This window comes from Chlamydotis macqueenii, chromosome 8, assembly GCF_036417535.1.
Source record: "Chlamydotis macqueenii isolate bChlMac1 chromosome 8, bChlMac1.mat, whole genome shotgun sequence".
Taxonomy (NCBI): Eukaryota; Metazoa; Chordata; class Aves; order Otidiformes; family Otididae; genus Chlamydotis; species Chlamydotis macqueenii.
This window is the reverse complement of record NC_141563.1, coordinates 37,425,970-37,441,378: the sequence shown is the minus strand read 5'-3', so window position 1 is coordinate 37,441,378 and position 15,409 is coordinate 37,425,970. Positions and strand designations below refer to the sequence as shown.

The following is a 15,409-nucleotide window of genomic DNA, read 5'->3' as shown; positions in this document are numbered from 1 at the left end:
GAAAGTGTGCCCCTGGTCCAAACTGAACTGCTGATAGAGATGCACCCGAAGCGCACAAACTCAGCCCTCTGAGACGGAGGAAGCCTGATGGACGCTGTCCTGCAGCGAGCCTCGCACGGTCCTGCTGTGAGTGGGAGTTCAGCCTGCACGACCAGGACTGATCTGCTCCGAAGCAAAGCCACTCAGACCCACACACATCAGGTTTACTCTCGGTCCTTGGTGAATTCTAGTTTCTTATTTTCCAGTTCTTCTCCACTCTCTTGCTCTTTTCTCACAGTTTTATCCCCATTGCTTCCAGTCTAGTTTCTAGTTATTTCCCTAAAACATGAAGAGAACCTGGATGTATGTGTATGCATGGACTTGGAAGAGCAGATTTTCAGAAATTACAAATTTGAAGGAAAGAAGACAGATTTTCCCATGTCAAGTGAAAGGCAAATCCCTGGCACCAGGACACTCTTGTTGCTCATTCAGTCCTATTTCCAGAGAATTGTGATGCTGAAGGGTTTAAAAAAAAAAAAAAAAAGGAGAAAAAAAAACCCAAAAACCTGTAAGAACTCTTTAGCACATGCAAAATAACAGATTTTTCACTAGCACTGAGGAAAGCGACACTTCTGCAGAAATTAACTTGAATTTCGATTTGAACGTATTCACGTGACGACTCCTCTCCATCTCTAACACGTTTCCTTCGCCGCCGGAGTGTGTGCGCGCCGGTGTGATACGACTGAACTGAATCTAATGCCCGTCCTGTTGTTTCTGGACAGCCCTGAAGCTGTGAAGATGTATGGCGTTAATGTATCAGCATAGCCGTGTCGTCCTGACGATGTATTAGTGTCATACATCTTCGCAGCACTCGAGTGATAGGGCTGTCTGGGAAGAATGAGTCCAAGAGCCAATTCAATTCAATTACAGGACAAAAGGCGACGCTCGCCCCTGAACGGGCAGCGTGCGATTCCTGCAAGACCCTTCCTGAGGCAGACTGCCGCAGAAAGCTGATATGGCGGGGGAGGCAAAGAGGCTTTTTAAAAACTTCTAGCTAAATCCTCAGAAGCAAACAAAGCTTGATATGAGCACAGCTAATGTAAAATATTTTGTTCCATTTGCACTTCTGCTAGACAGCCATCATTTTTCAGATGTCATCCACACATGATAGAAATAAATTTTTTTACACTGAGGGTGGTGGAGCACTGGCCCAGGTTGCCCAGAGAGGCGGTGGATGCCCCATCCCTGGAACCATTCCAGGCCAGGTTGGCCGGGGCTCTGAGCAACCTGATGTGGTTGGAGATGTCCCTGCTCCTGGCAGGGGGGTTGGACTGGGTGGGCTTGAACTCTCCCTTCCCACTCAAACCCTTCTGTGATTCTAAATAAGTATTTTGTTGAAGTGCAAGTACTCTGAGCCTGGATTTTCAGTCTGAAAACACTTAACTGACATGGATTTTTATCGGGTTTCTAGGGCTTTGTGTGCGTGCAAAGTATGAGCTTCTCTTTTGAAATGCTCTGCCTCTTGCTTCAAAGTAATTTTAGCTACTAAAAGTTTTAGAAACAAAAGTTTCTGACTTTTGTCTTTTGTCCTACTAAATTCTAAAAATCTAACAGCTGTCTTTGCTAGTGAGGGTTATTTCACACCACTGTTTCCCTAGAATGTATTTGCAATTGTGCATGTATGATTTTTTTACCTATGAGAACCTGCTCTCACCCACCAAGTCCTGTGAAGGATCTCGCCATCGAACTCCATTTTCCCAGCGTCATAATTCAAAGTCCAATTTGCAGGTACTTCAGACAGCGTTTTTAAAAAGACCTCTTTCACTCAAGCTGCTTTGTCCTGGACAGATTAAAATTGGTGATTCTTGTTTGCTGTTCATGGGTTTGGGCTGACAATGCCTGGAGTTGCTGTTCCGTTGTCTCCTTCTCCAAGTGGCCCCATCTCATTTCCCCAGCAGCTTGGTAGGAGCCCCACGAGTAACGAAGGGTTTTCTGACAGTGGAGCTGTCACTTCGTCAAGGTCGTGTCCTGCGGGAGATGAACCTTTGAGGCCGGACCCAGTGGAGATGTGGCGTTTCAACTGGCAGAGACACACAGCCACCTTTCCTAAAAGGAGGTAGATTTATTGCCGCATTATACCAAAGCGAAGCCAGTTCCCTTTAGGTGTCTAAGAAGCAGAATGTAAAATAATTCAGTGATTTAACCTGATCAGCAGTGACAGTGATATGCCTCCCTTATGCCATCATTGCTCATCTCACAGGCAACAGCTTCATTACGGCGCTAGCGCTGTGCTCCTCGATCAGGTGAAGCATTACCAGCCTGAGCCGAAGCATCTGTTTCTCACAGCCGAGCTGGAAGAGTTTGGAGATGAGCCAGGAAGCCTTCCCAGACAGAGCAGGGCAGGGACGAGCAGCAGCGACGGGCTGAGATTGACCATGTTGAGGGAGGTTTTACTGGTGTGGTGGAGTCCCATGCATTGCCGTCAGCTCCTCTTCCACTCCACTTAGGCCCTGGCATCTGCCAACAATGTCTATCCCGGCTTCGGGAGGAGGGAGGGACGGGGCTGTGCTCTCAGCTGTCCTGAGCTACCAGAGAAACCTGCCTCTTGGCTGTGGCCCCAGCCGGATTCAGAAGTAACGCCTCCAACGCCAGCACTTCACACGGACAAAGATAATGTTCATTTAAGGCTCGCGTGCCTCTGGTTTTTACAAAGCTTTCATGTCCAGCTGCCAGACTGGTTTATGGAGAACAGCCCTTCTTTTTCCACCTTGACGTAAACTCCTCATTCTGTGCAATTTGAGGAAGCAGCTCAGCAGCAGGATGAGCTACCACAACGCACCCCTTTTGAGATGCAAATCCAGTTGGGAGGTGGAACACCCTAAACGCAAGGACTTGAACTGCTGCCTCCCACCTGAGTGCTTCCTCCGTGGCAAACATGCTGCAAGGAGCTGGTCCTGCACACAGCTGAGCAAGAAAAAACTGGTGTTTCCCTGGAAAACACCCCAGGCGTGTGTCCCTTGGAACATGGGACGGCTCATCGGGGACGTGAGGGACATCAGCGCTTAGACAAGAAAAATAATGTGCATGGGGCAGCTGAACATCACACTGATGGGCACGTGGAGATTGCGTAGATGGATTGGTCCATGCTGAAACCGTCTGGGGACTTGAAGCTTTGTGATTAATATTTTATATGGATTTAATGGCCTGGCTCGTTGTCCTGAAGGGAAGTTTTTCAGTTGGTAAAGGCATCGCCTGTCATTAAATCAATGGTTCCCTAATATCAAACACAGAGCTGGCAGCCTCCCAAGAACTCAAGGGGAAATGCTGTGGAGCTCTACGCAGAGTAAATTGGTGGATTAATTAACAGTTTAAAGACAGCAGTGCAAACACTAGTATTCAATATAAACTGCTCGTTGTGATTCTTTCCTTTGCCTTTGGACAAACAAAAAAATAAGGAACCTCCAAAATCATCCCTCTCCCACACAAAAGACAGTGTCTTTTGCTTTCAGATTATGGGACTCTTGGCCTTTTTTTTTTTTTAAAACAATACTTGTAAGTACCATTCTTGGGAGATTTAGTATTAGGATCCAATTAAGCGACATTCGGTAACGCGATCCACTGCTCTGGGGGCAAGTGACATTACACTGATTACACTGCCTGTGGTCAGGGCGTTTCTGAGGAAGACTTCTCAGAAAAATGTCATTTTTCTCAGGACCACTCCAGAAGTTGGAGCATCCCTTCAGGAGCAATTAAAGGTATTCCTAGAAATCCTTATGTCTTATTAAAACCTTTTAAACAGAACAAAAAAAAGAATTGTTAAAATACAGCTGTCAGGAGAAGAATATTCAAACTAAAATGGTCAAATAATTGGGTCTTTGTGAAGGAACTGGGAAACGGGAGTAAGATTACAATCCTGGTGCCATAGGGAGGTTCAAACTCAAACCATACAAAAACATTGCACAGAAATAAGAATGAATTTTTAATGATTTTTATAACAAATGGAAAGCATTTCTCACTTTTCAATAAAAGCAGATGAACTCCTTAATAACTCATAAAATGCTATGAAAATTAGAATTTGTATTACACACTTCGTTTATTCCCTCAGATGTGAGTTCATTTTTACTTGAGAAATACTGCACCTTTGAGTGAGCAATTTATGAATCATAGAAGATATTTCAATAAAAGAAATTATTTAATGTTCGAAACCAAACCACGCAACTGCTGATTTCACCTTCTCTCCTCTTCCTTTGGCACGGCGTCCCTCGGGGCTATTTTGGGAGATGCTGGTCTTCTGAACAAAGCGTGGCAGCTTTGGGGCTTGCACAAATTTTTTTAGAGAAAAGTAACAGATAATCTCTAAAATGTAACGAGACGCTCCTGCTTTCTGTTTTTGCTCTGGGAACATCCCCTCCGGGACGGCAGCAGGCAGGATACCCATGCTGGGCAGGCCGGTGAAGGCAGATACTCCAGGGAGGTGGCAGCGAGCGAACAGCAGATGCCACGCTCATCCCGACCATACCTGCAGTACCTCCTGTTTTATTCCCCAGAATCATTTCTTCTGGGCATTTTTATGAATAAATCATATGGTAAACATATTAAGAATTCTTTTTAAAATGCACATTTTTACAAAAATATGGTGTAGCTTTGAGGGATATGAAGAAATATGAAAAAGAAATAGTATTAATGATTCATTTAACTCAATCGATGCCTCCAGTTTCGACGAACTGCAGAGAGAAGAGTCACATAAAATGGGAGGGATCGGCCAATGTATTTGAGCCAAAGACATAATCGGTAGGGAAATAACAGGCCATCATTTGCAGTGCATCGTTTGATGCCGCAGCAGGAGGAAGGAATGCTATAAAGCCATCAGACGTCAGAAAAGCTGTGACCGCAGGGTGAGTGCCGGGGTGGCGCTGCCCGGGTCCTGCCCCCATCCCTCCTGCTCCCACACCCTCCAGCCGACCGACAAACAGAGCAAATCTCTGCCAAAAGCCACCACAGGTGTGGGGCTTTATTGGGGATAATCGTCCTCTTCCTCAGAGCCAAGTCCTCGCATTAAGCGCTATGAATTATAAATAAGCCCAAGTGAGATTGAATCATGCAGACATCTTACTCAAAAGACCGTTGCTCTGTTCTTCCCTCCACAGCTTCAATTTTTTGTTTTTCAGAGAAAGGTTTTTTAGGCTGTTTTCAGGCTGAAGATTCATGTTTAGCTATTTGCCACAGAAGACCCAGCAGCCTCTGTGTAAGAGCATCTCTTGCAAACCCCTCTCCTGCCGAAGAGAAGATCCAGAAGACATACCATGCAAAAACCCAACAAGCCTACTATCGCAAACATTTTTTTCTTTCTTCAAGAAAACCATCAACATCAAGTTGACTGTATCTTCTCCGCAAGTACTAAAATAGAGCTGGCTCTTCTTTATATTAATAGTCAGCTGCTAAGGGAGACAAGTCAGTCCATATTTTGGAGTATGAGCTGACCGTGTGTTCCCTGGCATGAAGTCTGCAAAGAGAAAATTCATAATTGCTCCAAAACATCATAACTCCATGAATCTCAGACACACAGTGCAGCCCGGCAGCGGTTCTGCGCAGAGACAGGAACTGATGTAACTCTAGAGAATGAGGAAAACTAACTGTGACGACTTCTCCTGTAGGACCAACCTCTACCCGCTGCACAAAACATCCCTTGATATCTGGCTGAGATTTGCATTGTCCACCCACGAGCATGCACACAGCCAGCTCTCCAGACACCTCTCTCTGTACCTGTCTGCTTTACGTATACATGTAACCCTGTGTGCCTCCACCTCTGAAACTTCCGACTGTCTATGTTCACATCTCTTTCCTTTTCCTCAGCATGCCTTGCTTACAAAATTGCTCTACTTGCTTTGCTCGTTTCATGCCGTCAGCTGGGAGATCTCCTCCAGCCCTCCATTTATCTGTCAGTTTGGGGCATTTTTTTTTCTTTACATTTTATCTGATTTTTCTTTTCAAACGTGGAGCTTTAGCTTCTCTAAAGCGAAACGCCCTTCAGCAATCAATGTCTAAATGGTCTCTAATGTGATAGTGGCATTCTCCTAATAGACAGCACGCTGTTCAGGTCGCTTGCAGTTCCTCGGAGAGGACTATCCAATTACAGCATTTGGTGTCACTTTAAACCCAGAATCCATAACGAGTAGTGGAAATGGCTTCAGATCATTTTTCTGGGTGAATCCAGTTGCTTTGGCTTTAGATTGCTCTCAGCATCCCATGGCAACTCATCTCCAGGAAAGCAAGGTGCCTCCTTGCACTCTTGGTTCTCTATCTCCACCCGGCCTCTGAGATCAAGCAGGACCTTACGGATTACTTAAAGCATCTGGTGATAGTCAGATGGCATTGTGATGGCATTATCATTGGACAACACCTTCTGTTCTCTCATATTCCACCTTCTGTTCTCTCATACTGAGCCCAGTTCTCATCGTCGAGGCGCTGTACATAAGGATGAGCTGTGATCTCCGCGCCTCCTCTCTTTTGGGAGACAGTTCACCTGGCTCTGCGCCATCTCTCTTGTGCACCATCAAAATCCCCTGAGTCCGTGATGAACCAGGACCAGCATCAGCTCAGCCTTGTGCTCTCCACACTCCCAGCCCAACAAAGATCTTCACTCTCTGCTGGAGGATGAGGTATCTCAAAGGTTGGGTCATAAAAGCCAGTCCTGAGCCCCAAACAGGTTTTGCAGTTCGTAAACCGGGGCTATATCGTAATAATTTAACATCCTAGTGAATAAGGAAAAAAAAAAATCCCCCTTGGCTCAGATGAAGTCCTCAGAGCTTTTCAGAGCTACTCTGGACTTGCACCAGATTTTTCTTCTTACTGACTTATGCTTAACACCAGGGGAGGAAAATGCTGCCCTTGCAAAACTCATCCGTCCGAGCCTTTGAGAACTGGTCCATATGGCAGTGCGTACGTGTGCCACACCTGATGCCAGATACCATATGCGTGGTAAGAAAACACAGTTTTAACTGCGTGCTCTCCTGAGGAATAACAAGTGTGATGAATTATCAGGCATCACACCACACGGCAGTCGCAGAAAACAGGCGTTCAGGCTTAGCTTCACAGGCACTTCCCTTCCTGGCTAGAGAACCCGATCCTGTAACCTAAGGTACCCAGAGCAGATTACTTACCTATCGTTAAGTCTAGTTAAGAGATCTTCTGAAAAACTCATCAGGAATGGCCGTGGACCCGAGGCACTCTTGTGTTTCTGTTTCTTTTACTTCAACTCACAGTTTTTTTTCCCAAAGATCTTGGCTGGCACGACCTCAGGCTGATGGACCTTCCAGATTTCTTCTCAGATGCCAAGTCTGACAGGTCTTTCGTCTCTACGGCCCGAAAAGCCAGCCAGATGTGTTCCTGGTATCTTGATAGGTCCACAAGCCGCACGTGGTCTGCAGAAGGGCAGAGCAAGGTGTGGTTACCCCGGGCTGTAACACATCGCAGAAAAAAAATATGAGAAACCAGAGTTGTCTCCCAAAACTCATCTTCATTCACCAGTGTCTTCAGACACAGTTTATTCTCCCTGCTGCTCATGAAAATCCTGTCTGGAGCGGGACGTGCACGCAGCGTCGCATGAATACGCTTACACGTCCTTGTGCGTATATCTTTCACATAACACGATTGAAGCTCTCCCACGCAGCCGTGGGAAATCTCTAGAACTGAAAACAAGCTGAAGAAGATGAAATACTGTGCAGAGGAATAGGAACGATGAAACGTGGTGTCTACATATTCCCTGAGAAAAATATTTATCTCTCTAATATTTTCTAAAAGCTTGCTTATGTAAGCTGGATGCAAAATGTCTGGGGACACGAGGGTTTAACAGGCACTTAATTTTAATATTTTCAAGTGCGTATGTGAGCTGTGTAAAACACACGCATACTTTGCAGCATAAATTAGGTTAAAAGCTCGGCTATAAATACGAGGGTTACGAAGAGTGCTGATGGGCATTTTTGCGAATCATTCCAGGAATTACTGTGGGAACTCCCACCGAATTTCCACCCAGCAGTCTTGATGCGCTTGAGCTGCAGCAATTTGTCGTGCTGCCCCCTCAGACCGCAGCAGCACCCCGGAGCTGCCGGCGCCCGGACGCGTGTTCCCTTTCCCCGCAGATGCCGCTCCTGTGGATATTTTCCAGCCGGACGGCTGAGCGCTTGCCAGACCTGAGAACTGGCATTGCTCATGCCGTAGCAGGACTGTGCCGGATACGTAAGCGTGTCGCTCCTGTCAGTGTCGAGGGGTGGCTGTACAACCCCGGCTGGTGCTGAGCGTTATCCCGTCCGGGTGGCACAGCGACAACCCAGGAATCGCTAAGAACGCAAAAGCTGGCAGATGAGGAACTAGGTTATCGCCTGATGTGTCATGCTTACCTTAAAACAAAAGTTTAAAGCAGAGAACGTTTGGTTTTAGCTCAACTCCAAAACATAAATGACTATGATATTCCAGGTACTTGGAAATTTATTTTTTTCCTTTTTTTTCCAAACTGCTGTTGGGAATTGGGATAGGACACATCATAGATTATTCCCAGAGTTCAGCATTCAGTGTTTTGATACATGCCATATATCCAGGGAAGTGGTGATATTGGAGAACATGGCAATCTCATAATTTAATAGTAGTTTTTAACCTGACATACAGGAGAATTTTGCATTTTATGTAATTTTCTTGGTATTAAAACCAGAGCAGAAATCTTGTTGGAAGCTGTCTCCTCCACCGGGGTAGATGTCCCTGTGTGGGCACAGGCGTTGCATCCTTCACTGCTGTTCAGAGCAATAGTAAATAAAATTTTCCTAGAAATTGATTCGGCCTGGCCAAAGCGGAGCAGGACAGGGGCCACGATGTGAGCAGTAAGAGCTGGTTTGTTTGACAAAGGGGTTTTTTTTGTAATTCATTCCTACGAACAACATGGAAGAGGAAAAAAAAAATTAATTCTCATGCAATTTCTCATATCGCATAAATTATTTCATTGCATTTTATGAGTGTTCACTTCAATTCCCAATAATTTTCCAATTTCAGTCTTATCTTTCTGCTTTACATAACCCGTGCTTGCTCGGGCTCTTTCCGGCGACAGGCGTGCTACGTCGTGCCTATTAATGAGTGCTGTCTCGCTAAGCGATGCGCTGCTATAATTGATGTTTTGAGCCTTGTGCACTTTAAAACATTAATCCAGGAACAGATAAGCAAATGAAGCTCACTGCTGTGATGGACGTGAACATAACACTGCTACTTAGTCCTCACCACCCGGGTCAGATTCTGTCATTGCTCCATAAATTGGAAAGTTATTAACGGTCGATTAAAGGCTTGTCTGTCTGGGAAAACACTTTCCGTGAGTCTTTTCAACATTTAAGCCTGGAATTTCCAGCCTCTGTGGCCAGGACTACTGTGATATATTGTTTTAAGATAAAAATTATATCTGGTTTATGATGTGGGGAAGGCCTTGTGAGGACTCTAAAACAATTAATTTGCTCCCCAGCTCGAGCACAGCGCTCAAAAGACTCAGGAAGATGAACGTTGAAGTGGGTAGCAGTTTTCCTCTGAGGGATGTCAAAGCGCTCACTGCAAGGCGGGAACCACAGCAGGGAAAAGCTGGGAGGTGCTGGGATTTAGAAAACTCCAAAAATTCATCTGTGTGTGCTATGACTCCATGTCAAGTGGAGATAAATCAGCTTTTGACTCATGTAATTGTCCTTGCTCTCTAAAACAACATTTTCAGTTACAGTGCACAGTTACACACACAAATATTTCCGTTTGGTCTTCGTACTGTTCTCCATCAGCTAGACCTCTGCCTGCTTCCTAAGCGCTCGCACTGTCCTTATTTCTGTGTAACAAGGCGAACACTGAGGATCTTATTTCTTAGGTTTGGGTCCTTTGGGAAAGGAGAGCCATTATTTAATTTTTAATGATGATGATGAAATGTTTATGAGGGCACAACATGTAAACACTGGGCAGTGCGGAGAGCAAGCCTGAGAAGGGGTTTTTCCCCGGAGGTAGGACGTGGGATTATGCAGCCACCCGTTTTGCGCCCACACCCACCCATTCAAGAGGACCAGCCACTGGCTCCCCCCGGGACGTGTCGGGCTTTGGCAGCCCTGGGGGTGCAGGGGTCCCCAGTTGATGAGGTTCCCCATCCTTCCCGCATCCCCTAACCAGTGTGAATACAGAGCCTCAAGGCCAAGTGGTCGTTGGAAAGCAAAGGTGCCTGCAGTGGGAAGCTGACGCTGGGACCACCAGCCATAGGGCTGGGTCAGCTCTTCAGGGCTGGGCTGTTTGTCCCTCTGGCTTTGCCTTGGCTGCTGCTGGGGGGCAGGTCTCTGCCCAGGTGGAAATCATAAGCCCTAATGGCTGCTGAAACTTTTAAGGCAGGGTGTTGACCAAGGACCATGCCTTACGTTCTGTGAGGCCCATCAGGTGCAGAGCTGCCCTAGCAAATGGCTCTGGAGGCTGCAGAGCTCAGCTGTGGGGCAGGGTGAGGAGAGGGCCCTCGGCCAAGCCCAGGGGGTTTCCAAGCACAAGCTGTGGTGGCTGCCCAGCTCCCCTTGGACATCTGTGATCTGCAGCACCCCACAAAACCCTTGGATGTTGGTGAAGCTTCAGGTTCTTTGCGCTCAGCCCCCAGTAATTTCTTTCTCTGATGATTTCATTTCAGCAAAACCATTTGAGAGCGGACAATACCTGGACATCTACGGAATTACGAGAGACCAGGCTGGGGAATATGAATGCAGTGCAGAGAATGATGTCTCAGTCCCAGATGTGAGAAAAGTAAAAGTCACAGTAAACTGTAAGTCGTGTTGTTTTTTTTATCACTAAATCCAATGGAGAAACGGGACGCGGCTGAGAAGAGAAGTGTGATGCAGAGAAGTGCTGCTTATGGTGAAATTGCGGTGTTTGGGTTTTGTATTCCAGTAGCAAAGTGACCTGTGCGGTTTGACATGCAAGCTAGTCTCACAGAAGGAAGGGAAAAGGAGATTAAGGTGCAAATTTTCCTTTTGTCTGCCGGGGGAGAGCAGCGCTGGCGTGCCGTCCCAGGCCTTACGGCAGGGGCTCTTGCTGGGCCGCGGTGCTGAGGACAGCTGCAGTGGTTGGGCTGAAGCGTTTCTGATTTCATTTGCTGTAGTTGTGCAAGAATATAAGGCAATGAGGAACTCTGGTGATCGATCTCTGTGGAAATTCGAAGCACTCGCAGTAGAGGCAGCGAGTTGTTCCGCGCAGTTGCCGTGGTGTGAAGGCACAGAGGGCTTTGCTGGCCCGCGGTTCTGCCGTGGCGATCGCGGTGGCTGGCGGGTAACGCCAGGAGCCGCCCAGGTAGCCTGGTGCCTTGGCAGGTCTTTGGGGACTTTCACACCGAGGAGATGTTTCCAGCTTGGACTGAATTTGGTTTAGCACTTGGTGACGTGAAACGTTCATAGTAGTATTCTGCTTCCTCCAACATGGGAGGAAGGAGAACACTCCCTCTCTTGGGGAGAGGCTGTTCGGTAGGGCCTGTTGCAATAGGACAAAGAGTAATGGTTTTAAAATAGAGGGGGGTAGATTTAGGTTAGAAATTAGGAAAAAATTTTTTACAATACGAGTTATAGAACACTGGAACAGGTTGCCCAGAGAGGTGGTGGAGGCCCCATCCCTGGAAACATTCCAGGCCAGGCTGGATGAGGCTCTGAGCAACCTGATCCGGTTGGAGATGTCCCTGCTCCTGGCAGGGGGGTTGGACTAGATGACCTTTGAAGGTCCCTTCCAACTCTAACCATTCTATGATTCTATGATAACATATTAAAAAAAAAAAAGGGAGTAATTACTGTGATTCATTCTAACTGAATTTTCTTAGCTTAAGTACAACTGCGTAGCTTGTAATCTGTATGAAAATTGCATGGGCATCTTTTATCGGCTGCAGTTTTTTGAGACATCGGCTTTGTGTCTCTTGGCAGATATCGTCTGTATTGACGTGCTGCAGGTGGCAAAGCCCCTCGTCCCTAGCTGGAGGTGGGAGCGGGGGTGGCGGGTTGTTGTGGGTCGGTCGCTGATGGGGCTGGCCGTGCTAGCCGCGTGTTTATGGGATGTGCCCCTCTTGAAAAATTGAAACTCCTGGTTTACATGACAGCATGGTACTCGTAGTTGATGATGTCCTGGGACACGGTGGGTTGGTGTTCTGGGTCTCACAGGCAGCTTTCTGTACTGGGTCGTCATGCGGGCGAGCGACATCAGCTGCGGGTCCTGCTTTCCCCCTCCTCCCAAGGCTTCTGCGCTGCGGCGCTGGTATAACGTGCTGTGGCCATCGGTCCTTCTTTACCTTCATTGATGGGCTTCCACCTACATCAGCTTTGCTGAATTCCCGAAAGCGGGAAGTGCTTTAAAAGCTGTGAGCTATGCTGGAGGAAAAACCCCAATGGGCGGTGTCCTGGGGAACAAGTGACCATTACTTTTTGTGCTGTGTGTTGTTACTGGAGGATCATCGATAAGAAAAGCTGCGCAGATGCTTGTCTGGGTGCTGTGGGGTGACACCTTTCATGCAAGCTGCACTACAAAATGTTTTGTGGGGTTAGATAAATAACTTGCTCGGAGGTCCTACGCCTCTTCGGTGCATCCCCAAAGCTCGGGTTCAACTGCCGCACGCAGGGTGAGGGTACCTCTGTACAGGCTGCTAAATGAACCCACGCGCTCGGTAATGACTTGAACTGGGTGTCCAAGCTGATCTTCCCGATTCAGCTGCCTGGGCCAAGCTGGAGGTGTCCTTGGCCTTAGCATGGATGCACGTGACATTATGGCAGGTTCTGGTAAACGTCTACGTCTGCAATGGGGATATGCAGAGTATTTTTTAAAATATTTCTTACAACTAAAGAAGAAAATGGAGGCAGGGGGAGTAAAATTGAAGCAGTGTAAAATTAGGATCTGGTTCCAGCACGGAACAGTTTGTACACACGAACAATTTGTCATAGTCAGCTGATTGCTACTGCGCTTCTCTTTGGATTTGTGCGTTGTCCCCTAGCCGGTTAAGCGCAGCGCAAAAGCACTCAGAACATCTGCTCCCTGCTGCTGATGCTCATCCGTTCCGACCAGGCAGAAAAATGGCTGGCTGCCTTCGGGAGAGGCTCGCGCCGGAGCCGAGCGATGCCAGGAGCGATGCTCGCCCTGCCGCCGCCTGCCCCGTGGGCGCATTGCTCGCGACGGGCGGGACGTGGGCAGCCTGCTCACAAAGGGATGTCGTGCTCGGGATAAAACCACGGGCTGATGCCCGTTTGGTGTCCGTTGAGCTGGCCTGGCAGGGCAGCTTCCCATCAGCTAAAGCAAAATATCTCTTTTAGGAGAGCTGTGGTCTGCCAGCTTGTCGCTGTTTACAAGAAAATAAATTAGATACAGATTTCAAGTTTAAATCTGGAGATATCTTAGTGAGAGAAATATAAAAGTAGAGAGGAAGGCTTCAGGTCCTTTCGTTACCCTGGGTTGGGCAGAGTTTCCTTAGTCAAAGGTTCTTCAGTCCTGTTTCTTCAAGATATCTGTTCATTCGTCTAACAAACTAATAAAAAGCAAGGCTTTCTCCCTCCCTGCTTCCCCCCCAAAAAATCCCATTCCTTTATTTTCTTTGGTTTTGCAAACCTTTCTGATTCTCCCACTAAGGCGCTGCCGTGCCAGCTCCGCAGCCCGCGCCCGCCTGCCCGTTCATCCTGCCTCGCCCACCCTGTGTTATCTGGTGATGGTACTCCTGGCGCAGGGGTGTTGTGCCCATCTGCTAGGTACCTCCACCGCGTGTTTAATTCTGCTTGAGGTTTGGTTCCTCAGCGAGCGTCACAGGAGCCGTGACCGGCACACCAAGCTCCCCTCCTTTAGGCTGACAGGGATCCTGTAACTTCACAAAATGCCCGTTGCCTTTCCCACCTGTAGTGCTTATGATGGAAAATACTCTTGGGAGTGACGTGTGCGGCCCGGGCTTCAGCTCCTGCTCCCGCATCCTTGTGATCTGGTGAGGGATGGACGGCCTTGTGCTGCAGAGGCATCGCTTGGTCTCGGGGTCTGAGTAATCCCTGATTCATCCATGTGTCCCTCCCTGTCTCCTGTACAGCGACGTCCTGACATATGATCTCCAGCACGCAGCACGACGCCGGTACAGCCCTACATTTGCATTAATGTGATCACTTAACTGCTGCTTCTGCCAGTTTTTAATCCTGTTTCCCCGTTATTAAAAGGACCGTTCTTTGCTGCAGACCTGATGACTGTAGAATAAATCCAGGTTTTATTGTGCCCCGCTAATAGAATGTATCAATGAGCCCGGAGCGGTGCCGTGGATATAAGCATCATTTTGAATATGGATATTCATCGCATAGAGCGGTTGTTCAGCCATCCAAGCGTGTACAAGAAAATTACCAGGTTTAAATTACTTTCTGAATTTCAAGTTTCTTGGCTGGGCAACGTCCAACCGTACATAAACAACCAGCTCGCTCTCCGGCTCACAGCACATAAATTACAGCTCTAATGACTTTACGGGGGCTTTTGTCTTTATCCTGCTTCATATTGCATAATCTACAGCTTCTACTTAACTTATGTCTGTCCCCCATAGTTTCCATTTTAAAAAGGGTGCCCTGAGAATCTGTGGTGCATTTGTCTGCTGAATTCTGGGAGAGGAAGGGTGAGGGGGAGAGAAAAAAGAAATGGGAGAAGGAATACTGTACCAAATCAAGTTAAAATAGGTAAGATATAATCCAATTCCATTGCACAACTAAATCTTATTAGCATTTTCCATTGCATTTTATAAAGCAAATACTGATTTATAGATGATAATATTGAACCCCGTCAATTTGAACAAACCCACGTCTGGATTAGCAAGGCTTTAATATATAACATATCATCGGAAAGCTGGTCAGAAACTGTACGTACGGTACAGCGGCTCCGCTGACTCTCCTGCTTCATTAGGGCCTTACTTAAAAATGTTAAAGGCAGTTGCTAAATGTGGGAATCTCCAGAAGTGTTGACGCCATGCTGAGATGAAGAGGAATGGGATGTGTGCATCATAAAGTTGGCATTTATTTTGATTTCTCTAAAATTTTCATCTACCTAAATAAATAGCAAACGTGGACTTTTAAAGTGTACGGTATTGCAGTATTCCTTATTTTTCAGATAATATTCACCAAGGGTCTGTTCTCCTGTAACTGTGTCTTGAACAGCTCTGTTAAAGCTGGATCTTGTGGACTTTGCCAAATTAAGATCCGGTGGCTTTGGAGAGGAAAAAAAAGCCATTTGTTTGACATTAAAAAACAATAATTTAATTTTAGCCTTTGTGAACCCTGTCACGCTGCAAATTGAAGGCCAAATTTGTTGGAGCTTACTAGGGAGGTGAAAATTACAGTTCCTGTGCTGAGGAAGCTCAGCTGGCACTGGGCAGTGCTGGTGTGGTCTGGTCCTGTTGGGTCTGTCAGTTTGGCTG

General features: G+C 47.0%; 1 protein-coding gene across 4 annotated transcripts in view; it reads left to right on the top strand.

Moving 5' to 3' along the window:
• NEGR1 (neuronal growth regulator 1) overlaps positions 1 to 15,409 on the top strand; it is a 726,879-nt gene that overhangs the window by 158,649 nt on the left and 552,821 nt on the right. For all 4 annotated transcript variants that reach the window (XR_015259134.1, XR_015259132.1, XR_015259133.1 and 1 more), the window contains exon 4: positions 10,649 to 10,780. Coding sequence is in view for 1 of the 4 variants with exons in the window: in XM_086752860.1 (XP_086608986.1) it covers positions 10,649 to 10,780 (132 nt within the window). In the remaining 3 variants the exon portion in view is untranslated. The remainder of the gene's footprint in view (positions 1 to 10,648; positions 10,781 to 15,409) is intronic.